At 40.0% G+C, this 27,576-nt stretch overlaps 4 protein-coding genes across 4 annotated transcripts in view; 2 read left to right on the top strand and 2 right to left on the bottom strand.

Annotated features, from left to right (window-relative positions):
* satb2 (SATB homeobox 2) overlaps positions 1 to 704 on the bottom strand; it is a 32,448-nt gene extending 31,744 nt beyond the window's left edge. Inside the window, exon 1 of the mRNA XM_079563564.1 lies at positions 525 to 704. The gene's annotated coding sequence lies outside the window, so the exon portion shown is untranslated. The remainder of the gene's footprint in view (positions 1 to 524) is intronic.
* plcl1 (phospholipase C like 1) overlaps positions 1 to 27,576 on the top strand; it is a 258,431-nt gene that overhangs the window by 148,582 nt on the left and 82,273 nt on the right. The window lies entirely within an intron of this gene.
* dnajb11 (DnaJ heat shock protein family (Hsp40) member B11) lies at positions 18,922 to 23,584 on the bottom strand. Its single transcript, XM_079563053.1, has 10 exons — positions 23,420 to 23,584; positions 22,854 to 23,010; positions 22,396 to 22,493; positions 22,128 to 22,260; positions 21,397 to 21,539; positions 21,196 to 21,278; positions 21,064 to 21,121; positions 20,212 to 20,323; positions 19,944 to 20,103; positions 18,922 to 19,856 (listed from the first exon to the last, which is right to left on the bottom strand). Exons 1-10 carry the CDS (start codon positions 23,491 to 23,493, stop codon positions 19,792 to 19,794), a joined length of 1,083 nt encoding a protein of 360 aa, XP_079419179.1. The 5' UTR covers positions 23,494 to 23,584; the 3' UTR covers positions 18,922 to 19,791.
* tbccd1 (TBCC domain containing 1) lies at positions 23,833 to 27,365 on the top strand. Its single transcript, XM_079563804.1, has 9 exons — positions 23,833 to 24,013; positions 24,363 to 24,427; positions 24,551 to 24,817; positions 24,947 to 25,111; positions 25,186 to 25,302; positions 25,378 to 25,627; positions 25,703 to 25,889; positions 25,964 to 26,497; positions 26,936 to 27,365. The coding sequence occupies exons 2-9, from the start codon at positions 24,365 to 24,367 to the stop codon at positions 27,147 to 27,149; spliced, it is 1,797 nt and encodes a 598-aa protein (XP_079419930.1). The 5' UTR covers positions 23,833 to 24,013; positions 24,363 to 24,364; the 3' UTR covers positions 27,150 to 27,365.

Below are 27,576 nucleotides of genomic sequence, written 5' to 3'. Positions count from 1 at the left end.
GGGTTTATTGTCAAGTTTTAAAACGTCTTTAATTAACACAAAAAGTACCTTTAGTAATGTAGTACCCGAACTAATTAGGATATTCATAATTCAATTCAGGACCTCAATTGAATCAAACATAGGCCTATCAACCACATAATAATAGATATAGAATATGTAGTAATAATAATAATAATAATAATAATAATAATAATAATAATAATAATAATAATAATAATAATAATAATAATAATAATAATAATAATAATAATAATAATAATAATAATAGCAATAGTAACAATCATATTAAAAAAATAGTAGTTTATAATAGTTAAATAGTTAACTTAGGCCCCCTCATTTTAGCCCAGGTGAAAGACAATGAGAAAATAAAACTAAATAAAACGTTTAAAGCTTATTGTATCCGCTATTTTGACAGTTTTCGTTGTTGCTTCACTTGCAGCTCCGGCCGTATGTGTGTGTGCGTGTGTGTGTGTGTGTGTGAGTGAGAGAGAGAGAGAAAGAGTGTGTCCGTGTGGGCTACTCACTGTTCACGGGGTGAGTGTGTCGCAGCTGACCGCTGAGAAAGCTCTGTCCATTGATCAACAGTAATGAATCCAGGGCTGGACGCTTCCTCGGGGCTTTGGATGTCCCGGACGCTCAGACAACTCACTCAGTCAGGACACCCCTGTTGCTCTATACAAGCGTCTACCGCGCACAACACAGCAAAAGTAGAGGGTGACAGCTGGAAGTGGGATGCGCCGTGATGGGGGGGAGAAAAAAATCGAGTGTCCCGTGTGTCTCTACGCGCAAATTCTTCCTCTTATAAAATCTTCTTCTACTGAGGCGTACGGTCTCTCGTCATCAGTGGAAACCCAGGCGCGAAAATGAAGCGCAAACTAAATGCCAACAACGGGGAAGAGAACAGACGCGTAAAAGCCCTAGCCGAGACTGTGAAGCGAGCGCGGAGTTGTGCCGGTAAAAGAAAGTTCTGCCGGTGCTAAATTGCTGGGCTGTAATCAGAGCGTGTCACTTTCAATCTCGCCTGTGCCAACGGGCGCACTGGCTGACTGATAGAGGGAGGAGAGACAAAGGCTGGAGGAAGGAAGCCACGGAGGGAGGAAGGGGGCGTTGGGAAACTATATGACACATTCAGTGGGCAGGACTAATACGCGCACAGAGCGCTCACACAGAGGCATGCGACATTCTTTATGTATTCATTGATAGCTCCCGAGTCTTACTTTTGTCCTGACACCTTTTATGAGTTCTTTTTGTCCCACTTCACCAAAGACGTAAACAGCACGCCACCCTGTGCTGCATCGCCGTGACCTTGACATATAATATAACGTATTCACTCTCTTGCTACTTTCTGGCCATTAGAAACTTTGTGGCTGGCGCAGCAGTAACTTATCGCGCCATTATCTCCTTCTAATAGTTCCACATTTATCATTATCATCCCATAGATAAAATACCATGAGCTGAAGTCCATGTCCTGATGCGCGTTAATGAATAGCCTAATACTAATATTAAGTGCGGTGTGAAGATGTCCTGCGCGCAGCAGCGCAATGCGATGATTTGATGTAATCATTAACCAGGAGTTTGATAGACAGATGTCACTTAGCTGTGTATATTATACAACTGTTCTATTTCTTGAATATTGGTGTGGATTTTTTTGTGACTTCTTTGTTTTTTGTAGCTGATGGTGTGCAAAAAGTAAAATGATGTACCATTAATGCTGACAGTGCTAAACAATGGCACGGCTATTTTCCTTTTTAGTGAATAGGTTTTCATATCAAAATGGATTTAAAGTGTGTAAGAAAAGGTTTAGACTCTTGCTTATCACACCATTTCCTTGACACTGAGAGTGCATGCTTTTGATAATTGAGTAACTAACATGAAGCCACAGGTTTCGACATCAACATATGCAGCAGTTTGACTCTAACTCCAACTCACTGCGCGAGGAGCGTACCAGAGCGCGCGGAGCTTGGCCTCGCTGTGGAGAGCTGCTGTACGACAGACGCGGCATCAGACTGCATGGACAGACCATACACAGCCCCATGTGGCATCATATCCTGAAGGCAAGGATATTTTTCAGTGGATGCAGGCAGCGCTCATGGACAGCGGCCAGCTGTGCTTTTAGCTCTAACTTCAGCTGGAAACAGGCCTGTTCTTATTCTGCAAAACAGGTAATCTTGATCTTTGAAGCCGATCAGAACAAAGCCGAACCAATCATCAGGAAACATTTATTGAATTTTAAGTAAACCTGCAAAATGGTGTTCGTGCTATTCTGAAAGTTCACCACTTTGTAACAGCTGGGTGTGACTTTTACGCACCGACAAATGCGCGTCAATTAAGACCAACTAACAACAGAACAACATCGTTTAAAACAATCAAATTACATCTGATTATTAGAAGCAAAAGCAGCCTACGCAATGTCATTTCTTCATAAGATTTCAAAAAGCATTGGTTGTCTCATTTTGTGGGGAATTCTACAGGCTAATTTGAAAAGATGTGCCCATCTTAATAATTGATGACCTGTTGCGTAAGAAGCTTCCGAAATATTTCCAAAAAAATATCTCTTGTTAAAATGTAACACAATATATGTGTTTAAATTGTATTTATTCTTAGAGGCGGACGACGATATTGTGTGATTTTCACCTCATGTCACCTGAGAATACTGACCTAAATGAGTACAGTCACAATAGGGGGTGATCTTATAGGCTACAGGTAACTCGTGGAAGTCAGCTTTACGCCTGCCTCAAACGCCCCCTGTTTACCCACGTGACAGCTCCCCCAACTATCAAAAGAATAACATGCTTTTATTCATATCACATTCCGGGAGCAGACCAATTTATACAGCAATCCCATGAGTTTAAACAGAGCAGACCTCCGGCACAAAACTCATTTCAAATTCAAGAAGTCAGCACAGCCATTTAGACAAGAATGCATCTGGCTTGGATCACAAACCAAACATTAATAAATAAAATTGATTGTAGACCATTACATAGCCTACGAAGTTATCTGTACGGCCACATATATAGGCGTGCCTATTATATTATATTCCTTAAAATAAAATAAAGAGGAAGAAGAAGAAAATAAAAGAAGTCAGAAAAACAAATCTCCGCGTTCCTTGATTTGCACACAGGTGTTTACTCGTGAGACTGCAGACTCGAATGCTGAATCTGGTGTCATAACAGGCAGTGAAGCAGAGACATGGTTTGTGCAAACAGCGCGGCTTTGTGGTGAAGACGAGAGACAGGCTGCAGCAAAAGGCCAAGGAAACAACTTTTGAAGCACTGCGTAAAATAAAAATGCGATAGGAGGAAGACATATTTTGCATTTGTGATTTATTTGTCTTTTTTTTTTTTTTTAAATTATTGTAACAGACAGTATAGGCATGTCTACTCATTTGCATTAATGCACCAACAACATGAAAGATTTTGCAACACAGAAAGTTAGGCTACATGGTTGATGCCATAAGATTAAAGTTGAGCTGTCATTGCTCCGATTTTTTTGTTGTTGCTTGTTAATAAAAATAACAAAATACAAACAAAAGTTAGGCCTATTTCTTTATCAGCAAATCCAGTGACCTAAAAATAAGAAAGAAAGGGGGAAAAAAGAGTTAAAAAAAAGAGTTAAAATGACTGATTTATAAGACATCCAATGCGTAAAAGCAAGCTGTAGTTTTGCATAATAATGTGATCTTATGTAGCACCTTCTTCTTCTTCTTTGATAATAATAATAATAATAATAATAATAATAATAATAATAATAATAATAATAATAATAACAATAATAATAATGATAATAATAATAATAATAATAATAATAATAATGATAATGATAATGATAATGATAATGATAATGATAATGATAATAATAATCACATTATGCTCATTGTATGCTAGTCAAATACAAGCAGTTGTGTGTGTTTCACGGGTTTTTAGGGTTCGGGGTCTCATGCGTAAAATCACGTTAATTAAAAGTGAAAGTAACAAATGCCTAACGAACAACAGCCGCAGAGACTAAAACAGTCTATTAAACACACTCGCCTCATATAAATACAGATCACCTTGTGCAGGTCTTTGTTTGTGGTTTCCCTGATTGGGTATAGGGCCTATAGTCAACATTGGACCCACGTGTAGCGAACATCCTGTTCGTTCATCCACTCATTTTTTTTTTATATATTTTTTTAGAAAGTGTCTTTGTGCCGGTAATGCTCCTCTGTGGCGCAGCGCAGCGACTTAAGTGCGTAAATGGCTTGTTTTTAAAGGATGTATCTCGTTTCCGTTCAGGATTAATTTGTCTTTTTAACGCACTCTCAAACGCGTTTCTCCAAATTGCTTCCATGCGCGGGTCAAGACTCCTGAGTCCATTATTGCTGCTTCACACCATTTTTCTCCCGGTCTCTTTCACATGGATACCTTACGATCGTGAGCCATTTGAAGGCTCATCTATTCAGTCACTGCCGCTTCTCCTGAATTCGATTTTAATGGAACTTAATAGTCATTGTATGGCCCATGACATTAATTAATAATTGGATCGTTGGTTATCTTAATATGTTCCCAAACAGCAACAGCAAAAAGCATGAAAGTGCAGGCCTATTGGCGCCAAGTTTCTTGTGACCAAATTATTTGAAATAGCCTTTTTATTGGCCTATTCAACGATGAATGCATCCCAGTTAAATGAATGCAAACATACAGAGCCGGTGCTGGCCCTTCTGGGGCCCTAAGCAAAAATCCACACGGGGGCCCTACAGTGCGCGTCCCATGGCTATTCGACGAAGAGCGAATCCATTTACGGTCAAAAACAGTTCCACTGTGCAGTAGTGCAGGGCAGAAGTGGAACATACAGACCTCAATTGAGGCCCTGCCCCCGTGTGTGACAACCACTAACCACTAAACCACTGTTAGACTGGTATTTAGGACGACTACTAGTCTAATTCCCCCACTTTTTAAAATGGTAAATAGCAAATTGTGTCATTCTCTCACCTCTGGTCCCTGACCCACAATTTGGCAACCGCTGATTTAAAACTAACTGAAACCTGCACCTGACGGTTATTTCTGTCTGACCACTGAGAATTAGTCTGTGAGTCGCCCAACTCGTTATAGACTGTGCACATTCAGAGAACCAGAGTTACTGTATGTTACTGTGATCATGAGAACCCTGTGGATTCAACTCCACTTTTACACAAAAAGGCCACGGAGAACGGCTTTTTACTCTCGTCTACTCGCCAAACTACTGTCCTGATACTCTAGACTCACCAGACACAATAAGAAGAGAGTTTAAATGAGAGTGTGGCCATTGCAGCCCAGAGACCGCGCAGAGAAAACATGAGAGCAGCGCTCGGGACACGGGTGACGTGCAGCCGCGGAGGAGCAGGTCGGCGAAGCGAGCACCAGGAGACAGCCAGCCTAGCGGGGACACGAGCGGACGAGCACTCGCGCTTTGAAAGTGACGGGGGAAGGCGGTATGTCTCTCCTGCTCATTCACTTCAGCAGACTGCTCCATTTTGGTGTTATATGTGGCAAAAGTAGGCGGAGAGTGAGTACGCACTGGAAGAGCCTGTCCCCCTAACAACGTGTTGATTAATCAGTGAAAAAACACTGTTGTTTGACTGAGATGCGGGGCCCTTGCGGCTGCGGGGGCCCTACGCACCTTGCGTAGTTTGCATATAGGAAGAACCGGCTCTGCAAACATAGATGTTCCATCCCCCAGGTGGAATCCAGACAAAGAAACAATTTGTCAGAGCATTCTATAAAATGACACAAAATGCAACTTCTTCTTCTTCTTCTTCTTCTTCTTCTTCTTCTTCTTCTTCTTCTTCTTCTTGTTCGTTATGATTACTATTATTATAACTATTATTATTAATATTATTATCATCATCATTAAATGCCTTAGGTTGAGAACCACTGTTGATCTCAACTGCCATGACCCAAATAAATTATATAAAACAGAATTTTTGCCATTTTCTATTTCAATCAACATGTTGTGTATTTTCCACAAGATCTTCAAACGTTGATTATGAAGCAACCCAACAAAACAACACATTAAGGGTGATTTTCGGTAAAGGTCCCCAACCCAATGAAAATCCACTTTTGGGTCTTGATCCACAAGTTGAAAACCACTGCCTTAAAATACTGCATTGAGCGCCGTCAGTGGGACCAGCAGCTTGTGAAGTCCTGCTGTGGTGGATGTGATAGCGAATGGTTTCACTTGCACTTCATTCTTCTGATTGGCCCTCACACACTGGCACGGGGGGGATGGGGGGGCAGCCTCTCGCCCACCCCCTCCTCTCTCCCTTTCTCTCTCTCAATAAGTCCTTACCTGAAATCAAACCCCACGGCCCAAACGCACCAGGGAGGGCTGCTCTCTGCACTATGTCATCGGGCACAAGTATTTGACAGTTAGAATTATCTGTAAATACTTCGTTAAGACTGTGTATGAGTGAGCCCTCTTGTGCCTCTTGCTCCACTTCAAGTAAGATTTACAAATGATAACATAAACACGTCAGGGGAGGGAAAGAAATGAAATCTAATTCTCATTTGAAAATAATATAGAGGGAGGGGAGGGATTTGAATGGGGCCCACAAGCAACAAAACAGCACAAGTCTGTGTAATGAGGTTTGGAAAGAGCGTATAGTGCTTGACCTGCCAAAGGGATTCACTTCCAATGAACACAATACCAGGAGTTGCTCTGTCCAAGCACCTTCGATACTAATAAGTTTCATTGTTTCATTTCGAGACCACTAAGAGTGCCACTAATGCAAAAAAAAAAAAAAAAAACATAAAACATATTTCTATTGAATTATCAAATAGCCGTATTGAGAGGCAGAGGCAGTGGGGCAACAGTGTGAGGTCACAGCCCATAAAGTCAGTTCAAATGGGCGCTATTCCTTCAGCGAGCGCCCCGTCTGTGTCAGCCTGTCGGCATTAATAAACTGTAATCGAGAAAAAAACCTTGAGGAAAAGTCCCCTAATGTGAGGAGGTAATGGAAACTGATACGGTGTGTTATTCATGGTCTGCAGAGGTGTGTGAAGTGGCAGAAGGCTCCAGAGTGGGACGCTAAGAACATCTAAACGTGAATGGTCTGTGTATTTCTGGTTTACTTGTGTTGTGTAATGGTAAATGGCTATTGGAATGGACATTTTTCCAAAAGATTAATATAAAACAAAACTGAAAGGAGCAGCTATAGAAAATATCTAAATCAATGTTTACTTCAAAATAGTTCTACTCAAGGAGAAGTAGAATATCAGAGCAAATTGGGTGAAAGTTGTATGAATTTGTAGTCGTTTTTATATACTATTTACAATTATTTCTATTTAGTTGCAAAAACACAAAACAAAAAAATAACAAAACTGTACTACACAATTAAAATATGAGAACAACAAATTTGCACAAAAAAAAATTCTCCAATTTAAAAACTGTTAGGAGTTGATTTGATCCACAGGAGACAAAATTATTATTTTTATACAAAAATAGACTTGGCTGAAAAAAGATAAATTGACACGGTTAATTGTCACTGTTTGCAATAGACCTCTTCAAATACAATTTAGAAAAAAGAAAAAAAAAAACGACTACATTTAAAAGCTGTGGTAGACTTTATTGAAAATCAAAAACAAGAGCATAGATCAGCGGTTCCCAAACGTTTTCCCCCTTTTCTCCAATTAAGATATTTCAACAAATTCATTGTAGAGTTTTTTCTTTACATGTCATCTCTACTTACTCATATCTGATGACTTTCCACTATATAACCCACTTAACGTATAACGTATCTTATGACCTGACCCTCGGATCCCCCCCCCAGGTTGGGAACCACTGGCATAGATGAACCGATAATTTTACAAACAGGACACAAACAAAAATGTGAAGCTCAAGTTTGTGAGAAAATATCTTTTGGCTTACCACTTGGTTGGTACGCAGCTCTGTACCTGGAAATAGGAGTCTTATCTCAGACGACGCAATATCCATGAAACAAGAAAAACGGATGTGACCTAGTTATCCCTCTCGAGAGCATCCTGAGGGCGGGACTTGGGGACTCAAATAACTGTCAATCATTTACTGTCACACAACGAAGAGGAAACTTGTCTCTCTCTTTGATTTGCCTTAAAGGAGTGAATGATTAAAAACACAGGGACACCCATGTCGCCCGTCACTCCGAGTCACTTCGATACTGATCAGGCAGCCGCTGGGGTCAGAGGTCCCAGCGCTGCTCTGATCTCCTGTTTGTTATTGCTATGTTGCCCTTGTGTGGGTTAACATAGCACACACGGCATCAGCTGGCCCACGCACTTCCCCTTCCACAGGGTTCAGACGGCAGCGGGACAGGGTTAAAGGGGGGGGGCGGGGTCCTCAGGGTCACTTCCACATGAACTTAGGCCAGTGACTGGACTAGTCTAAGCTGTTGAAAGGTTATATCCCTCTTGAGGGAGGAAAAGAGCTCTATAACCTCCTGTAGCACTCCTGTCTGCACATAGCGTTCATCATCCTCAGAGATTAAAATGTTAAGTGTGCCTTTGTGACACTTCTACTAAATTATGTAGTCAGTTGGATTTCTGTCTAAACTGCTTCAATTACCTTTCAAATTGTCTTTGGTATGATTGCAAATTCACTTAACAAATACTGTACAGTAGTATATGGCTCAAAAGGGCAACTTTTGTTGTCCAAAAGGCAAGAGGTTCACCAAGGTTGCAGTGTTGATGCAATGAGATGATATAGAAACTGTATGACTTAGATCATCATAGGCATCAGCCATATCTTACCTAAGTTTCTGAGTTTTAAGCACATTTCCCCAACTTTCAGAGGGTAATACTGTCCCAGTAGTGTAAACTACAACCTCAATATAAAGACTTTATAATTAGATGCACAGCACACAAAGGTTGTTTTTCCACAAATGTCACTTTTGACAATATACTGGTCAAAGGACACAACCCTGCTATTTAACTTTTAGAAAGAAATCATCTATAGAACATCTCTGTTCATGCTCTGCCGCTCACCTTATGATTCATATACTGTAACGCTCAATGAATAATTCCCAGCAAAAATCAGTCGAAGATCTCACAACACCCAAGAAATGATCTCATCGGATGTGATCAGATCTGAGGCAGGTTAAAAAGCCAAGCGATACTTTTGTGGTAAATATAATTAAAAACAAGTCTAACTCAATGCAGCAGTAACACTGTCTTTAAAAGAAAATGCACAACGTTTGTGTTGTGGAGCCGAAGGAGGAAACACTGAGTGTGTCACAGGCGTGTGAAGTGGTCTCATTGATGCTTCATCGCACATTTATATTCTTCAAACAAAACTTAATGAAATCATTTCAGTCACCGTTTAGTCCTAAAAAGGTAAAGCTGATCATTTCTGGACATTTCGATTGTTGTTATGGTGATGTATTAGTATACCCATTTTCACAGTTATCATATTGATGTTATTGTAAGGGCTGCTCAATATATCGCCAAATTACGACACAATATATCGAAAGAAGACACAACATACTGTATATCACAAAATCATTAAGGTCTTACATCTGCCTGAGATGGACACATTTCTTGCCAATACAGCCCAAAACCAAAACGAATGTGGACTGAAATGTGCAAAAAAGCAGTTTCAGTCATGATTTCCTTAATTAATTGAACAATGGCAGATGACGAAAGCTTCAGGATGGAGTGAGTCAGAGCAGACAGTGCCAGAAACACATGAGCATTTTATTAACCTAGAGTCAGGAGGTTTAGCTGCCAAAAGGATTACAAAAGTCACACGGAGGAGCATTTGTGAAACTATCACTGTCATGCGATTTTTATATTATGACATTAAGTGAGCCATAGAGAAATACAAATCTGGAACTGAGAGAAAAGTAATAGAAAAGTCAAAGTTAGTTAACCTGCAGGCAAGAGCCAGATTGATATTAGTGCCAACAGCATATATATAGCATATATATATTTCATTAAAGGAACAGGCCACTGTTTTTACATGCTGAGATATGTTGTTACCTGAGCTTAGACGAGTTGATGCGTAACTGTCTGGTCTTTACGTGTGCGCTCAGTCACGCAAACAGAGCACAGACGGTGTTAGCAAAAGTTTCCTCTCCTCTCCTCTATGGGGCCAAACAGGAATGAAGTTAGAAGCGTAGTTACACAATACAAGTAAAGTGGATAAAAAGGGGAACTATATTGTAAGGCGTAATACCTTAGAAGCACTTCAACTTTACTGCGCGGATGTCGAAGTGCCTATGGTATTATTACGCCTTACAATATAGTTCTCCTTTTTTATCTGCTTAGAAAACCTTTTGCTAACCAACCCACTTTAACCAGCCTTAGGAATAAGGAGATTGTCCTTTTGTCCGATTAAGAGTAGTGTGACCTTTTACTAGTTGAGTGTGACGGTGTGAGAGGCCATGCAGACGGGACAGGAGGAGTGTATAAGTGGGGGACACTTTTCTTTAACCAAAGCTGAACCTGTTTTATCTCAGACTGAGGTCTCAGCCGGGACAAGGTCAGGTTGGACTCGAGAGGGAGGGGGTTTCTCTGTTTGTCTGCTGAAGGGCTTCTCCTGCGTGGGCCATGGGCTAACTGATTAGGCTATAATTTGAGGTGAGAGGGTCTGTGTGCCGCCACCACCACCCACGGGAGACTGGCGTAGGTGCAACTAGACTCCAGCAGCACCCACACACACACAAATGCGTGCTTATGACCTGATGGATAAGCAGACGTGGGGATTGAGAACAGGAAGTGATGTTTAAACAGAGCGCCACAGAAATGCGCCCTCCCTGACGCTGGGAAAAAAAACAAGTAAGCTTTAAATTAAGTCCCACATTCACCAAGTCAAAGTCAATTAAAATAACCCCAGCTGATAATGTACATTAGCTGGCAGAGATTTCCAGTAACCTCAAAAATCAACATTTATTTCATTAAAATCCATGCTGTATATTTACTGCAGGACATTGTTGGCTGGTAGACAAAGTAAGGTTTTGTAGGACTGGGCTGTGTTAACAATGATTAAAAAACAGGAAGTGGATGTTGTTAATTCACTCCTTGTTGTTACTCAAAGTATTAGTAAGTAAGTAGTATTTTTAAATTATTATAGTTAAAGGAGACATGAGTTATCAATTATTCTTTCCAAAAACATACTTATATTACTTAATCCTGTACAATTTGGTTATTTCTTCTGCTTCGATTTGTATTTCCTGGAATGTATTTACCAGACCTATTCTTAGCAATTCTGTGTTCAAAGTATATTCTTCATGGTACTGTCTCTTTGCTAGCATGCAGTTTGATGAAAGTGAAAGCTTAGGTTGCCATTACTACCTGCAGAGGCCGCCCCATGACAATTTGTAATCCTGACCAGCCCAGTCTTTCACTCATGTCGTTTTTTTTCTTTCAAGCATAGACATTACATAAAGAACTTAAAAAAAAAAAAAACTTCTCTCATGTCTGATGAGCGCTTTGTGCCTCGGTTGATTCAGCAGGTACACGCTGCTCCTCAAAGCTTTGTGTTCTTTTCTTATTAGTCTTTACTTGTGTATACATGCTGCATGTTTGTTTGCATTATGGAGGGACCATGTGTTCTGCCTGGTTGTCACTCAGTCCTCTCGGCACTCATGGAGATACAAGAAGGTCCCAGGCTAGTACGCTAGTACACATATTTCTAAAGTATAGGAAACACACTGTCTGATTACTGTACAAATCTTTATTCATATATGCAAGATTGCAAGTTTAGGCCAACTTTTTTCCCCTCTTTCTTTCTTTCTTTCTTTCTTTCTTTCTTTCTTTCTTTCTTTCTTTCTTTCTTTCTTTCTTTCTTTCTTTCTTTCTTTCTTTCTTTCTTTCGTTCTTTCTTTCTTTCGTTCTTTCTTTGTTTCTTCCTTCCTTCCTTAAATCCTTTCTTTCTTTCTTTGTTTCTTTGTTTCTTTCTTTGTTTCTTTCTTTCTTTCTTTCTTTCTTCCTTTCTTGGACTCTAAAGTGATATTAATTATTAATAATAATATTGGTTTTATGAGGTGTTTTTTGAGTAAGACATTGAAAATAAATGCATGTGAAAAGTCTTTCTTTCTTTCTTCCTTTCTTTTTTCCTTTCTTTCTTTTTTCTGTCTTTCTTCCTTCCTCCCATTCTTTCCTTCTTTCCTTCTTTCTTTCTTTCTTTATTTCTTTCTTTCTTTCTTCCTTTATCTTTCTTTTATTCATGAAAAAGTAAACTATCGAATTCATAGGGTATATTCATAGTGTTTGTAAATAAACGTTTATCTGCATTGAGATAGCTGTTTCCATATTAATGGCCGAGATAACGTGGCGGAATCATCTCCACCCATTTGGGCCCATTAACTCATCTGATCTTAAGCAACACATGCGATAATGGTTGTAATTTAAGCCTAGTACAATATTTATTGCAGCCACTTTAAAGCGAAGACACTGATATTTATCCCGTAATTACAGCTTTGTGTTGCTGTATTGTTTGGCCATTGCCATGACACTGTGCGGGTCACCACTGTCAACAATCGCGCTGCTATCAGCCATTAGATCAGACTCTATTAGGCCAGAGAGGAGGCACTGGACAAACACTGTTCCTGCCTTTAAAACCGGGTTATCTAATCTTGTCAACAGGGAAGAGATGGACTTTGAGATGGCAGACAGAAAGACAGACGGAGCTGCGGAGTTCGTCCAACCACTCATTGTTTGGCGCAGAAATAAAATGGCGCTGAGGATGGGGCGGTGCTGCGATTGGTCGGTTCCTGGGATGGTCCTAATGCAGAGGTTTACGAGCAGAGATCAGATAAGGCCCTACATTGTTTAGAGTTAGATAACATCTGATGGTCATGATTGGGAACAGCGTTGTGGCTCTCTTTAGCATCGGAAATGGAAGATACTTTCTGCTTGTTATTAAAAAGATTATAAGGTTTAAACATGAGTCACGTCAACAAGAAAGAACTCAAACTGAACATTTATGTGAGATGACAAACATGGTGTGCTTTGTTGTACATTCAGCTCCTCATATATAGTACCAAGCTTCCAACTGACACAAAAAGTTATTACTTCTTGCCATTTCATACAATTAAAACAGAATAAAAATACAATAATCTATTCCATTACCAGTATTGGTGAAAAATACATCAAAAATATGCGTCTTCACGGTAAGTAGGCTTCTCAGACCGGACATGTAGCTTCCAGCTCATCCCTCTGAAAAAGTAGCCAAACTCTTCCAAATGGTTTATTTTGATAACCTGCTGTTGGATTAGGAGCACATCTGACATTTCATATTTTTTTTAATGATTTATGAGAGTTTGAAACAGATTAGATGCTCATAAGAGGAAGGCACATATAACCTGTAATGCTCCGCGTTGTGGCTTTAAGTGTTAAGTCCAAAAGGAAAGAAGAACATCCTCAAAGAAAAATTAGTGACCTTGTGTCAGTTCTCAACCTGATTCTGTCAGTTTGAATGACACAAGGAGCGCATTAAGCCATGGTCTGGTATAGACAGGGCCAATAATTATTTCAGCCACAAAGTGTAGCGGTGAACAGGAGCACGAGTGTTGTCTGACAGGCAGAGAAAAGTAAAATAAGCCTTATAGGTTTGATCTTTAACTCCCTTTTCCTTTCAGATTAACAAAAAGCTGCAAGTAAATCATGGCTTTGCTCCGGGAAATCATACTTGCATATTTTTATTGTCCAAAGATGTCACAAATATTTTTGTCAGATAACTTCATCCATGTCTCCATCCCCTCTCCCTGACTGTCTGACTGCAGTGGTCCACTCTCGGAGACAGGAGGCTGGGTATGTGGCGCAGTCAGGCTCACTCTGCCCAGCATCAGTTTAAGTGCCTCTGACAGCGCTCCACACTGTTATTAACTGTGATCCCCCGCCACAGGACGGGGCAACCTGCACTGAGGAGAGGCTCCAACAGGGGGCTCTGCACCGTACACAAAGGCCGCTTTCACTATCCACTCTCACACCCCTGACCCCCTGCCACAGACTAATGCATATTCATAAACACGCTGTGCTTTTCTAATACCTGAAACCTATTTATGTTAAATGGCTGGAAACCGACTCTGCCAGACGCTGACAGTGATACGCTGATTAAAAGGCTGCTATGTCCGGTGCACAGTGGCCTAAACACAGTTGTGCCTTAAATCTATGGGACGTGTACTGGTACTTGGGCTTCTTCAGGGGGTACCCAGAGTCATCTGCTTTTTTGGACTTCTGTTATTTTAATTATCTGAAGAGAATGACTGTTTTGTTACTATTTTTAGACTTTACTTTATTGTGGTGTTTGTGTGTATTTTTAGCATTTTGTTTGTTGATCTATATCGTGTGGTACTTGGAAGGTCAAGTATGTTGTGAAGCGGGACTTGGGGGGAATGCTATAATGCATTCAATGTCATTTTATTACTTGCAGAAACCTAAATTACTAAAATACCTAAAATACTGCTTCTTGCACCTTTATCTTATACCTCTCATCTTTTTTCTGATCCCAATATTGAACTCAGTACTCAATATATGAAAAAAAACAAATAATATAAATATATTCTGAAGATAGACTGATAAAAATCACTTACATTTTCATTCATTTGTCACTAGGTTTTATGGGGATTAGGTTGAAAATCTGACGGTGCAGGAGTTAAGCTCACTGGCTCAGGTCCTAAATTACGGTTGTGTGTAAGTTTACATATGGCTGCTGTAACATACAACCCAGCAATGTAAAGTCTCTAGGCTTTAGCTGCTTATGTGAGGAATGCTGTCCGAACCTTGTGGCTTTCATCCAGATAGGTGGTCTGTGGCCTGTTTGTCCTGCACTTGGCCTCTCCTGACTCCACTACACTCTTCTTCTGTTCCTCAGGATGTGGGCGACTGCAAAAGGGGCATCAGCGTTTTTCAAATAACTACATAAGACATGGCGTATTCGGAAAACGTAAGAATACTGTGAGAAATACAGTAACTTTTAGAGATATGGGTCCTTTTCCTTGTTGACATCCATAGAATGTTTGAGACGGGAGTTTTGTGCAGCAATTAACCCTTGAACCAAAACATCATTGTCATTTATTTATTTTAGTCATTGCTTACCTTTACTATTATCTCTGGGTCCGGCTACTACATGCTGTTAGAAAGAATGGATCGATTTTGCAAGTATTTTGACTGATACACCTGTTTTATTCTGAATTCTTTGAAGACCTCACTAATACTCAGACCCAGTTATATGCATGCAAGTGAGTGGGAGAGAATGGGGGTGAGAGAGTGCGATCTGTAATGACAGTTGACTATGTTTAGTCCCAGAAAAGGCCCTGGCATAAACAGCAGCTCGTCCTCGCTAACAGGAGGGCTTACAGTTTCTGCATCTAAAAAGCCCCAAAGCCACTTTTTCCTGCCCACACTGGCCATAATGAAAGCCCCACCAGGCGATTGTTGAATAGTTGAGGCTGGTAGAATGGCTTTAATATAGCAACACGACAGTCACAGTGGAGCAATGGTCGTCCCCAGCAGTGTTCAAAGCTGCGGCGGGGCTATGGATACGGCTGACATGCATTATTCCCTACAAAAGCTCGTCTTTGTTTGCTTTATGCTCAGATCCCACAAATTGTAGGCTTTGTCTATCAACATTTCTTATTTCAGACACTGTTTTCTGCCATTTTTCCCCTCTTCGTTCCTCTCTCCGTAAGTCCTCTCTGGCCCTAGCGTGTGTTGGCACTTCATGGGATTAATAACATACAAAAAAAAAGTTATCCATGATGGTTTGGTGCTTTCTAGAGGAAGGAGTTATGCAACAGGCGATCTTCACCCCCACACTATCCAGGTTTTTCCAGACACAATTCAATGTTTTTGGTTGATGGGATAATGTCAGTTTTATGAAGTGTAAATTTCCAAATAAAAGTTAGTCAGTCTAAATGGTGATTAGGTGCAATCCCCTGAAAACAAAAGTATGCAAGAATTCAACAAAAGATTAAAACGTGTTGGTCTATAAATATTTTTTTCATGGAAATAAATGAAAATCAATGCTGTTTTTTTTTTTTTTTTTTAAATGAATTGAGCTGTTACTGTTCTTGAATAAAGCGTTAATTAATCCATCCAAACTCTGGCCAAAATACGAAATCCCTGAGAAAAAAGAAAAGAAAAAAAAAGGTAATAAATGATGAGGTTTGTGAGGGGCCACGCTGCTTGTCCAGGTCAGGCACCATTAACAGAGCACACAGTCGATCCAGTGCAGATCATAACATCCAATGGCGCCACCGGCTGCACGCAGACCCACACACACACACACAGATTGCTCAATTAGGCCGATACTTTAGCCCCCCCCGTGCCTCTGTGAACCGGCAGCTACACTTACAAGTCATTACTCTCAGGGTCAAGTGTGATCCCAGCACTTATCTGCATCAACAACCGAGAGCCAAGTGCCGCTGCAGGCGCTTACGCAATTTTCAAAATAAAGGGCGTTTAGGCCGAGTGGGAGACGCGCTGGTGATGGGACAGTAATGTTAGGATTTGGAGGGTATAGTGGATGAAGCGATGCTGCCCTCTTGTGGTGGGCTGGAGAGATAAGGATGATGGAGAACGTTTGGCTACATTAACTGCTTATGCTTGAATGAAAAAAAAAAAAATCTATAATTTAAAAATCAAGCAAATAAATAATTATGATTGCTCTCTCTATCATAAATTGTACAAATATAGACATAAAAATAATAGTTGAAAGATTAAATAAGACTTTTTTCCTTTTCTTGACAAAGCATGATGGTGTTGTGGTAGGCCAAGCAGGAAAACTCCCTTCACCACAGCCTCCAATTGGTCTCTCTCGCTGCGGGAGTTCATTATACACATTGGCCCCACACGCAAACCCTCAGTGCACGGTAAACAGTAGGCTTAGACTATGTATTATAACAGAGAATCATGATTACCTCTGGGCAGATGTGCACCACCCACCGCACTATAAACTAACCTTGATGACTGTGGCTGTCCCCTGCTACACCCAGGCAGACAACCCTGTCAACAGATTATGCTCAAAGGGCTGAAAATAATATACAATATGCATTAAAAAGAAAGTTTCACATTATAACTTCTTAGTGTCCAAAACTCCTGAGTCTAGATGTGTAAGGAAGCTTATAGGAGAGAAAAAAATATCATGTTATGTGGAATATGGTGCATTATCCAACGTTTTATGTGGAAAAAAAGGTGATGAAAAAAAAGAAAGAAAGTTGACCCATTTGACCCAGCGGCTGAGTGGTCAGCATGGCGCCTTTACTTTCCATCACAGTGGTCTCTAGGACGCTCCAGGATCAATTGTTTTGTATGGTTTATGGTGAGAGGGTCCGGGAACAATACCTTCCAAACATCACTTCAAGGTCAAATAGACACAAATATTACCTTTTTTTTTCCCCACATAAAAAGTTGTATAATGCACCTTTAAGGATAGCCATTGCTAACCTCCATATACTGTATACTAAACATAAAGTAGTATTACAAATGCATAAAGAACCAAGGCACTTAAGTCTATTTTAGACATGCCATGTTCATTAGTGGAAAGTAACAAAGTCAAAAGTACAAATTATAGGTACTTTTATGTTGTTACTTCACTACATTTTAGAGCCTGTATCTGTACTTTCTACTCCACTACATTTGTAAATTGGGTAAAAAGTAAAAGTATTTTGTTTTCAAAGTGACCTCTCTACGATGAACTGGTTTAGTCAGTTTAGACTTGGTTTAGTGGTTTTACCCCTTTAGATCTTGTTATCTTGTTAAGATCTAGTTTAGACCTGGTTTAGTTCCTGTTTTTGGCCTAAGTTAGTGGTTTTACCCCTTTAGATCTTGTTTAGATCTAGTTTAGACCTGGTTTAGTTCCTGTTTTTGGCCTAAGTTAGTGGTTTACTCGTTTAAACCTGGTTTGATTCAAATGATAAAAAAAAAAAAAATCCTGTACATTAAGCTTAAATACTTTTTCTTTTTACAAAGTACATTTGACAATGCATACTTTTATACTTTTACTTAAGTAAAAAAAAAAATTAAAGAAAAAATCAGATACTTTCACTTTACCTTTACTACTTTTACTTACGTCCTGTATCTGCACTTTTATTTAGGTAAGAATATTGAGTACTTCTTCCACCACTGGCAAATTAATAAAGACATTTTAATTAATTTTTGAGAGAGTGCCTTGGTTCTTCATGCATTTGTATACATTGACAATCCCTTCACCAAAGAGCTTATTTATACCATCATTTTTTACTGCCTGGAAGTCCAATACATTTTTAAAATAAGATTAATCACACTTTTAATCGTGAATAATCTTTATTGTAATGTATTTATTTCATTATAAAAAAATAAAAAATTATATATTTATGTCATTAATCATTAAGTACAGTACTAGGCCAACAATAAACTCTCGAATTTAGAGCATTTGCTCATTTTATTAACAAACTTTTTCAGAAACTTTGTAATGCAAGTGCTCTAACTTTTAGATACAGGAGTGCATTAGGTCAAAACATTTGATGTGATGAGTCTGCGATTAATCCATGATCAATAAGTTGATTATCTTTTGCTTAATCATGAGCTCAATCATAAACAATGACAAATTATTTATAATCTTACTTAGTCATATAATTAATGTTATGACTCCATCCTTGCACTCTGTGGTCTTCCATCCATCCATCCATCCATCCATCCATTTTCTTCCACTTTATCTGGGCCTGGTCCTGGATGCTGGTCTGATCAGTCACCCACACTTCCCTTTCCATGCACACTTTCTCCAGCTCTTTGGGGGAATCCACAGGTTTTAGTCTTCCACTATTTTGGCCTCGGCGTCTTTAGAGCAGTTCAACTGATTAGTAAAATATGAAGTAATTCACAGCAGGTTTGAATCTCGGGCTGGGAACAGTTCTGTGTGGAATTAACCCATGTATGCCAAGGATTCCTACAAGTATTCTGGTTTCCCCTACCACTAAAACATGTATAGTAAGGTTCCCTCTAGATTCACCTGACAAAGATTCTGAATCTCATTAGGACTTTCCTGGTTCAATAAAAGGTCAAACATCTGGCACCAGATGCAGGTGGACTGTAGATAACATGTAGCGCCATGCACAAAATATACAAACATAAATTGTACAAATATTTATTTGTCTGGCAAATAACCAAGTCCTCAAAACACTCTGTAAAAAGGGCCAAATAATTCACATTTAAAGAGTCTGAAAACAAGGAGGCAGAACGTAGCAGTTTGATGAGAGGCAACAAAACTATGTCAAACTTGATCAGCAGCGGTGTCAAACACCTGACACTAATCTATTGCAGTGGCACTGGAAGAAAGGCCCACATCCTAATAAGACACCACTGTTAAGAGGTCAACTCTTGCGGCAGTGTTTTACTTTGAAAACAAACATGTCTTCTTACAAAGTACTATTGAATAGGAATTTGACCAGAGGAAACATATTTTACAACACAAGAGGCGAGGTTCTCTTTTACATTCATAAAACCATTTTTAAAAGAACCAAGTGTCTGGTCCAGGGGCTGTTTGAAACAAAGGGTACTTTCCAACTAAAAAACAAAAATAATGTAAATTTGTGACGTCTGAATCTGTATTTGGGACCGAAGGATGATTGTTTGTCACATGTCTCACAACTGACATACAGTATAATGCCATATCATAGATGGTACAACATCCATCCTATCGATTGTAGCACTTCAAATAAAACCAAAGCATGTGCTACTTCAGGCAAAACATACAACAAATGAGATTGGCGCCATCCTGAGAACAATATGAAAATAATAAATAGACTCTGGCCAGAATCCCAGACTCGCTCCAGTTCAATGCGGGTCTGTGGACGGCAGGTACTCAGTCCAGTCTGTGTTGGCGTTAATATCCTTGTAATCCATTGTAAACCTTTTGTACCGAGCCCTGCTTCAAAATACTACGGATTCCTGCAACAGATGAGATGGATATTTATATAAATGTTTTTTAGGTTGAATATAGCCTTGGATTATGTATGACCAGGTCAAATAGCTCACCTCCTTTCTGTGTGTCATCCAGCTGCGTCTGAGGAAACTCGACATCAAATGTAATAATGAGGGAGCCACGAATATTGATGTTGTCAAAGTTTGGCAGCCCCTCTCCTTTCTTCCACATCCGAGCACCAGGCTTAGTGATTTTGTCCCTTATAATGTGCACCTGTAAAAAAGAAAAAAAGAAAAAAAGAAAAAAAAGAATTGTGTTTATAGTTGAATATTTTTACACATACAGTATTTCAACGGCTTAATTGTGCAAAAGTTAAAAGACCTTGTGTCCATCCAGATGAACGATGTCCATCTCAAAGCCGACGAGTGCCTCCACCAGTGAGATTGTGACGTTTGTGTATAGGTCATCACCTCTGCGTTCAAACACTGGATGTCTAAAGGAGATAAAAAAGGTTGTTACAGGTTGTTTAGACTCATATCAGAAATAATTATGCTTAAGCAGTGGGAATAATTATTCTGTTAATTTTCTATTTATATGTTTGGTTGGGACAGTAGATGTTAATTAACACACAAGGGACTCATGCTTCTAAACTCCAGATTTTAGATCACAATGCACAACCTGACCAAAACGAAGCCTCTAATAATTAGTTGGACCACCTTTAGCTTTGAGCATTCGCTGTGGCACAGTTTCAATAAGCTTCTGCAATGTGAAAAGATCCAGTGTTGTACTGTATGCAGATGGTTAATTATTAATGTGAGAGTGTGACCACTGCACAACGCCTTTTCCAGTGCATCCCAAAGATTATCAATGGGTTTAAGATCTGGACTTCGCGGTGGGCATGTATGAAAATGATGCGTCATGCTCCCTGAACCATTCTTTAACAATGTGAGCCTGATTAATTCTGGCATAGTCATCTTGAAATATGCCTGTCACCTGACCAACCGTAACCGTTAAATCCAGGTGAGGAAAGAGAGATGAAAGGAACTTGTTTGTGGCCTATACACCGACTTGAGCAATGAGACATAAAAGTCAACTCCAGGTGGCGACTTTCTTTTTGACCAGGCAGTACATAAAGCTACATGATTGTACATCAGTAGTGATTAAATCAAACTGTGGCCAAGGATTTAAGAAAATTATATTATGCATCATCAATATGCCAGTGACGACACTTACTTTAGAACTTTAATACGGAAACGCAGATCTCCAGGTTCTCCGTCAATGTGAGGTTCACCTAAAATAAAAATAAAATGCCATTACCATGTATTAGATTAGATTTAACCTGGATGAAAAGGCTTTAAAACAAACCTTCTCCAATGAATGGGTACTCCATCTCATCTCTCACTCCTTGTTCAATCTCAACCTCTAAAGTGCGCTCTTCATTCACCAATCTAGAAAGGTCAGGCAAATGACACAGAAACAGTGTGGCAACTGTACAGGCAGTAACAGGCAAGAACAAAGACTCAACATTATACCGCCAGTTGAACAAACAGTCATTGAATGACTTACTTGACATTGGGACACTCGTCACAGACCATCTCTTGTGTCATTTGGAAACGGCCTGGCCCCAGCTGCGTCGTTCTCATCTCCTGTCTGCAGTTACACTTTCTTTTGCCAGGGGCTTCTTTAGCTATGGGTTTGTTGCGTACGACCTACAGAATAGATTAGATGAATGATTAATGTTCTTAACATTTTTGTATCCTTAAAACATATTTATGTCGCAGCTATTATTATATACCAGGGGTCTCCAATCTTTTTTACCCGACAAGCTACTTTTACAAAATATGACCATCGGAGAGCTACTTATGTTCAAAAACACTTGTGAAAAACACAACTTAGGTGGAGTTCACCCAGAAGAATTACTTGCCAAGATGGTATTTCAAAGAAAGTGACTTGAGTTTAGTCCTTATACTTCACTGTATTGAACCAACTGTTCACAGATTGTGTTCAGCATGTTCAGAACGAACAGAAAAGTTTGTTATCAAGCGTGTAGAGTTGTAGAAAGTCTTTGGCGAGCTACCTGGGGAGGCTTGGCGAGCTACTGATAGCTCCCGAGCAACTGGTTGGAAATGCCTGTTATATACCCTATAAACTGGTTTTCTGTAAGTTCTGTAGTTCTTGAGACCTGAGAGACACACAAGAATTCCAATGTGCGGGTACTTTGAACCTGTGCAACTACCAGCAGATTATTTTTCTCTTCCATTTCTAATAAAGACACAATAGTAGGGCTCTGAACTCACCTCAACAAAATTTCCAGAGTACACTTCTTCAAGTGTGACCTCCAAATCCAGTATTATGTCATTCCCTCTGGGGATATTTCTGTCCTGTTGCTGCCGGTTTCCTCCGAACATGAACCCAAAGTCACCAAAGAAACTGCACAGAGTGTAATAAAAAATACATAATATAAAATATAAATAATAAAAGAGATAGACATTAATTACTTCTAATCAGATGAACCAAGCAATCCCCTGAGTTGAATTGCATTCTCAAAACTACAGGTACACAAACCTGGAAAAGATATCATTGTGTGAACCGTGGTGACCCTCCTTTAGTCCATCTTCCCCATAAGCATCATACTGTTTCCTTTTCTCCTCATCCGAGAGCACCTACAATGGTCGAATGAAACACATATTAGATAAAGATTCCCACATTCTTTAATAAGTATTCCACGGTACATTTTAATTACACCATATGATCGTAATCCAGTTCCCTTGTAAAATCCACCCCAGGTTTTCTCATTCCACATTGTGCAAGCACAGAGCCAATCAGAAGCAGCCACACAGTTTAGCCAGCCAATGGCGGCGAATGTAGCTTTTCTATCAACAATAACTAAACAGCTCTACACAAAGACTTCAGTGTAATGATATAGATTTACACCATTTTAATGAATATATAATTGCATAGATTGCAGTACACGTGCAATACATTTCCGGGGACGAAAACCTATTTTGTTAAATATTACTCACCTCATACGCAGCCCCTAAATCTGCAAATTTATCTTGAGCCTGTGGATCGTCCTGGTTTCTGTCCGGGTGTAACTGGAGAGCCAGCTTTCTGTAAGCCTTCTTGATGTCCCTGATGGATGCACTCTTGGTCACTCCTAAAATCTGGTAAAAATCTCGCCTGAAAACAAAAGTAATAATACAATAAAATGAAAATAATCAGAGATCCGTATGAATATGGACACGAAAAACTGTCAAAGAGTTCATTCAATAAAGATCAGACTGGAACAGCTTTCTGCCTTTCCTGTGATTAATAAAACATCAGTAGCCTATTGCTATCTTTAGCTGAAGCTAACAAGATCATTCAGTGTGGTCTTTTACTTGTGTTTTAGACTCTACTTGCAGTTGTAAGTAATGGCTAAAAGACACGCTTTGAACACTGTAACACAGATTATTGAGTTTACAGCTGGCTACAGAGTGTTACTTCACAGACCAACAGCGCCTCTAAACCAATCACAGTGGAACATGTGTACCATCTGGAGATGATGTTTCACCGCCTTTAGCTCACTTCTCTACAGTAAAACACTCACCCCGCGAGCACCACTGTCACCACATAGAGCAGCAAACAGCACAGCGAGCGCAGACTGATCCCTTTCGAAGCCATAGGTCCAAAAATCCAACACAATTCAACGAAAGGGCCACAACCGATCCACCGGCTTTTGAAGCTGGCTCCTGCTACCAGTCACAAACCTTCTTCCTGCTGTCAAAGAAGTCCCGCCCCCTAAACCAAAATTAAAGAGACACTATCCCATTTCACCAAGACCAATTCAAGCTGCCTATCAAAGCTGCTGCAACTGTAAATTATTATGGCACAAGGATTACAACTTTATACTGTTTAACTTTTGTAAACGCATCAAAAGCTTTCACCAGAGCGTCACTCATAATCTCAAGTGCGCCCCCTGTGGTGTGCGTGCGCCACTGCAGTCACTGAGAGCATCAGTTTAGCTCAGGCCAGCCGCAGGGCGCCAAATAGGAAGAAGGCAGAAGGGCATATGTGCACGGTTGACTACGCGTCCTACCAAAACAAACCGTCAGAATGATTCGCTATCGCTAATAAATTAAAATTGTCATTTCGGGGGGAAAAAACAACAACACACGGAACGAGGCACGCGAGATCAGCTGAGGTAAAAAATAAAAGTTGTTCACTCACTCCTTGCTGCTATGCTAGCAATCAGCTAATGAAAAGTGTACTTAAAAGTTCAAAACCTTCCAACCATGTTAATTATGTTATGTTCTGCAGAGTTTTGTCCAAATTATAACCCACATATGACCGATTTGTCATCATCGTGTGTTAGTATCGCGGGTTTCTTGTTACCAAGGAAGTCTACATCAAGAGGCTTTGTTTTGTTGGTTTAGCAGAATCATTGTTGTTAAAGTTAAAGGTAGTATTTTAACCAGACCCATATGAAGGTAGTGTAATGTTATTAAATCTGTTTGTGTGTATTAATCTCATTGCCTTCTTTTTGACAACAGAGATGGAGACAGAAGATATAAGCATTTGGCCACGCATGGAACCCTTTATGTTGGGTGCTCTACAGGTTTGTTTGTTTGTTTGTTTGTTTGTTTGTTTGTTTGTGCTCTTAAGATCCCCGATAGCTGTTGAAATGATCCTCTAATAAGTGGTCTACTGACTAGTTGAATTACACTGAATTTTGTTACAGGTGGCGCCTTCTTCCAAGCTTGGCCCACACTATCTTCGTAAGATGGGAACATATGTGCGGACAAGGGAAGGTTGCTGTCCTCTTTTGCAATGGCCAATGTGGAGGCATATTGCGTGTGGAAAGTTACAACTTCCAGAAGACCTTGCATGGCTCTACTTCGAGACATTTGATCTTCTGATTGGCCATACGTCTGAGAAAAGACTTGAAAGGGCTGAGTGTCTGTCCCAATGTTCCTCGAAAAGTGAACTGGACCAACAAAGGAGCAAGGTTAGTATGGCCTGGTTGGAGTGATATTCATTGATCCGGAAGCAGCTCTTATAACACTACACTGACTTTAACTGATTCAGCAGAGTAATGCGTGTTAAACGAGTTTAACGAACTATTTTTCCTCTCCAGTTGTCAGTGGACACACTGCAGTTCATCATCTTTCTATTTATCCAACAATTAAACCGTGTGTCTTTACGTTCTTCATTAATCGTTGAAGAGTGGCCCAGTCAACGAACTCGCTCCCCCTCTCCATCAGCATCAGAACGTGAGAGCAAGACATGCTCCCAAAACAAGGTTAGCCCATTTTTGACTAAACTAGTTTTTGATTATAAACATGATGTTTAAATGTCTTTGATTCTTATTCCTAGAATTGGGATGATCAGGCACACCTTTCATTTGTACACAGCCATCTTGCCGAAATTCTGGAGCTGCTAGTAGAGCCAAGTCAACTGCCACACTCTGGACAGGCCCAGAGAGATTGCCAGGTTCGACTGCTCAAAATGTTAACAAAATTCATTTCAAATGACACAATTTACAGATCATCTGATGTGTTGTTGCAGATATCTCTAGATGCAGTGCGAAGTTTAAGTCTTCTCTTAGAAGGCTCTACTTCTCAAGGCTCAGCTGTCCAGCCTGTTTATCGACTTTTGACAAAGGGCCCTCTTCAGGCACAGACTGGTTACTGTGCCAAAAGCCGTTCTTTCCCTTTTCATAAGCTTCTCTCGTGTCTTCAACAAAACCTCACTCTCAACCCTTTTGGGGTCACCGCATGCCAGCACTCGGGGAAAAAACTTGCATGGGCCCAGCAAGGTGATCTTTTTCTTGTAATATATATATATTTTAAAATGTTGTATGTGGGTTTATAAACAACTTTTTGTGTTGTAGTTGAGGGAGCTATGAAGAGAGCCAAAATCGCCCGAAATACACACACTGCACCTCCTGGCAGTAAAATTATTTCGATGTCCCAGGTGCTCAAACAAACACTTGCCAAAACTTCAGAAAAGTTAACAGGTACCAACATCAAGATACATAGATGTGCGGAGTCCTTCATATACCTCCTCTCACCTCTAAGGTAAAGGTCACTATTAAAATTTGCAGTTTGCTCTTGTAATTTTCGATATTAAGAATTGCATTTCTTTTTGAAAGGTCTGTGACCGTGGACAAGTGCCGTGACTGCACTGTTGTCCTTGGTCCAGTCGAGACGACAGTGCACATTCATAGTTGTGAGAATGTGAAAGTGGTGTGTGTAGCTGGAAGAGTAGCCTTTGGGGCATCTTCACATTGCACTGCTTTTATCTTGACCCCGACACGACCTTTGCTACTTCCTGGAAACACAGACATCACATTTGGGCCGTATCATACTTTCTACCCTTCCTTGGAGGATCACATGGCAAGCGTGGGCCTAGCTGTAGTCCCAAATCTCTGGGATCAACCCTTGGTTTTGGGGACTGAAGGCCTTTTAAATGCATCCCAATGCAATACGACAACCAACATGGAGTCAGTCTGCTACCGCCTGATTCCTCAAGCAGAGTTTCACACACTGGTTGTGCCTTTTGAAATGGAGGGGGACACATGTGAGATTCCTGGAGGACTGCCACCCTTGTACCAGGCAACAGTGGATGAGAAGAACAAGAGGATACGGACATGGCATAAGACTGTGACAGAGGCCCGACTTAACAAGTAAGATACCCATATGTGGTGGTTTTTAGTGACCTGTTTTCACAGCAAATGTATATATATATTTATTTCAATTGGGACAGGTAATCAATCAATCCCATACTTTCTAACTGGAGACTTGTAGCTACTGTCTTGACTTAACTCACCATGTTCTCCTGTGCCACTTCTGTCATGTAAATATATGTACCTTTTAACAAGCACCCAGCCATACACATCTTATAAAGGTCACATGTTACAAATTACAGAAACAAAAAGGTTATGACTGCAGGAAGAAAAGGCACTCACATGAAATGCTTTTATTAGAGCATTTTACAAGTAAAGTAAATAACCTTTTTATGAACAAAAAAACAAACAAACCAAGCAAGAGTCAAATGAGACTTAAACCTGTTTAATATTTCATTATTCCTGATTGAACCTCTTTTGTTTTGTTTGTTTCTTAAGGGAGCAGAGGGGTCAGTTCCAGGAGCTGGTGGAAATGAAGTTTCACGAGTGGCTCTTAGAAACTGGACACCGACAAGAACTGGACGGTCTCATACCATCGGTCTTAACAACACAGAAGATTTTGAGCACCCAAGAGACTGATTCTTTCAAAGCTAGTGATGATGCCATTATCAGAAATAGTCAAGCAAACGGACAGTCCACTGCAACTTATTAAGAAATGTACAATGAACACGAGCTTGCTCTCTCATGGTACCCCCAGTTCTCCAAACATTTGATAAAGTTGTAGTTATTAAAGGCTGGTGTAGACCATAGACACAGACTTCTGAAATAGACTATATATTTTCGATAGTGGACAAACTTGAGTTAATTATGCCACGCGTAATTGGTCTCTGTTAAATTGTACATACAACAAACACCATGGGGGAAAATATAGAAGAAATGTTAATGTTAGTATTAACATATGTATAACAGATAGTTACAATGATTCAGAAATAAAGATTCTGAGTTGGCTGATATGGAATGTAAGTAAATATTGTAATGTGTTCATATACTTTTTATATGAAGGGTCAGGGAAATTGCTTCCCCCCCCCCCCAACTCACACTTGTACTGGATTTAACAGTAGTTAATATCCGTTCAGGAC

Source organism: Gobius niger (genome assembly GCF_951799975.1).
Source record: "Gobius niger genome assembly, chromosome: 9".
Lineage (NCBI taxonomy): Eukaryota > Metazoa > Chordata > Actinopteri > Gobiiformes > Gobiidae > Gobius > Gobius niger.
Note: the sequence above shows the minus strand (reverse complement) of the source record. Positions and strands in the feature narration are given on the sequence as shown.

Excerpts from the sequence above, each read along its gene's own strand:
- tbccd1 (XM_079563804.1), top strand. The coding sequence starts at position 24,365 with ATGGAGACAGAAGATATAAGCATTTGGCCACGCATGGAACCCTTTATG. Across the intron at positions 24,428-24,550 it reads TTATGTTGGGTGCTCTACAG|GTGGCGCCTTCTTCCAAGCT; the intron begins GTTTGTTTGTTT and ends ATTTTGTTACAG. Across the intron at positions 25,303-25,377 it reads AGGCCCAGAGAGATTGCCAG|ATATCTCTAGATGCAGTGCG; the intron begins GTTCGACTGCTC and ends GTGTTGTTGCAG.
- dnajb11 (XM_079563053.1), bottom strand. The coding sequence starts at position 23,493 with ATGGCTTCGAAAGGGATCAGTCTGCGCTCGCTGTGCTGTTTGCTGCTC. Across the intron at positions 21,122-21,195 it reads GTACCCATTCATTGGAGAAG|GTGAACCTCACATTGACGGA; the intron begins GTTTGTTTTAAA and ends TTTTTATTTTAG. Across the intron at positions 20,324-21,063 it reads TTCCGTATTAAAGTTCTAAA|ACATCCAGTGTTTGAACGCA; the intron begins GTAAGTGTCGTC and ends TATCTCCTTTAG.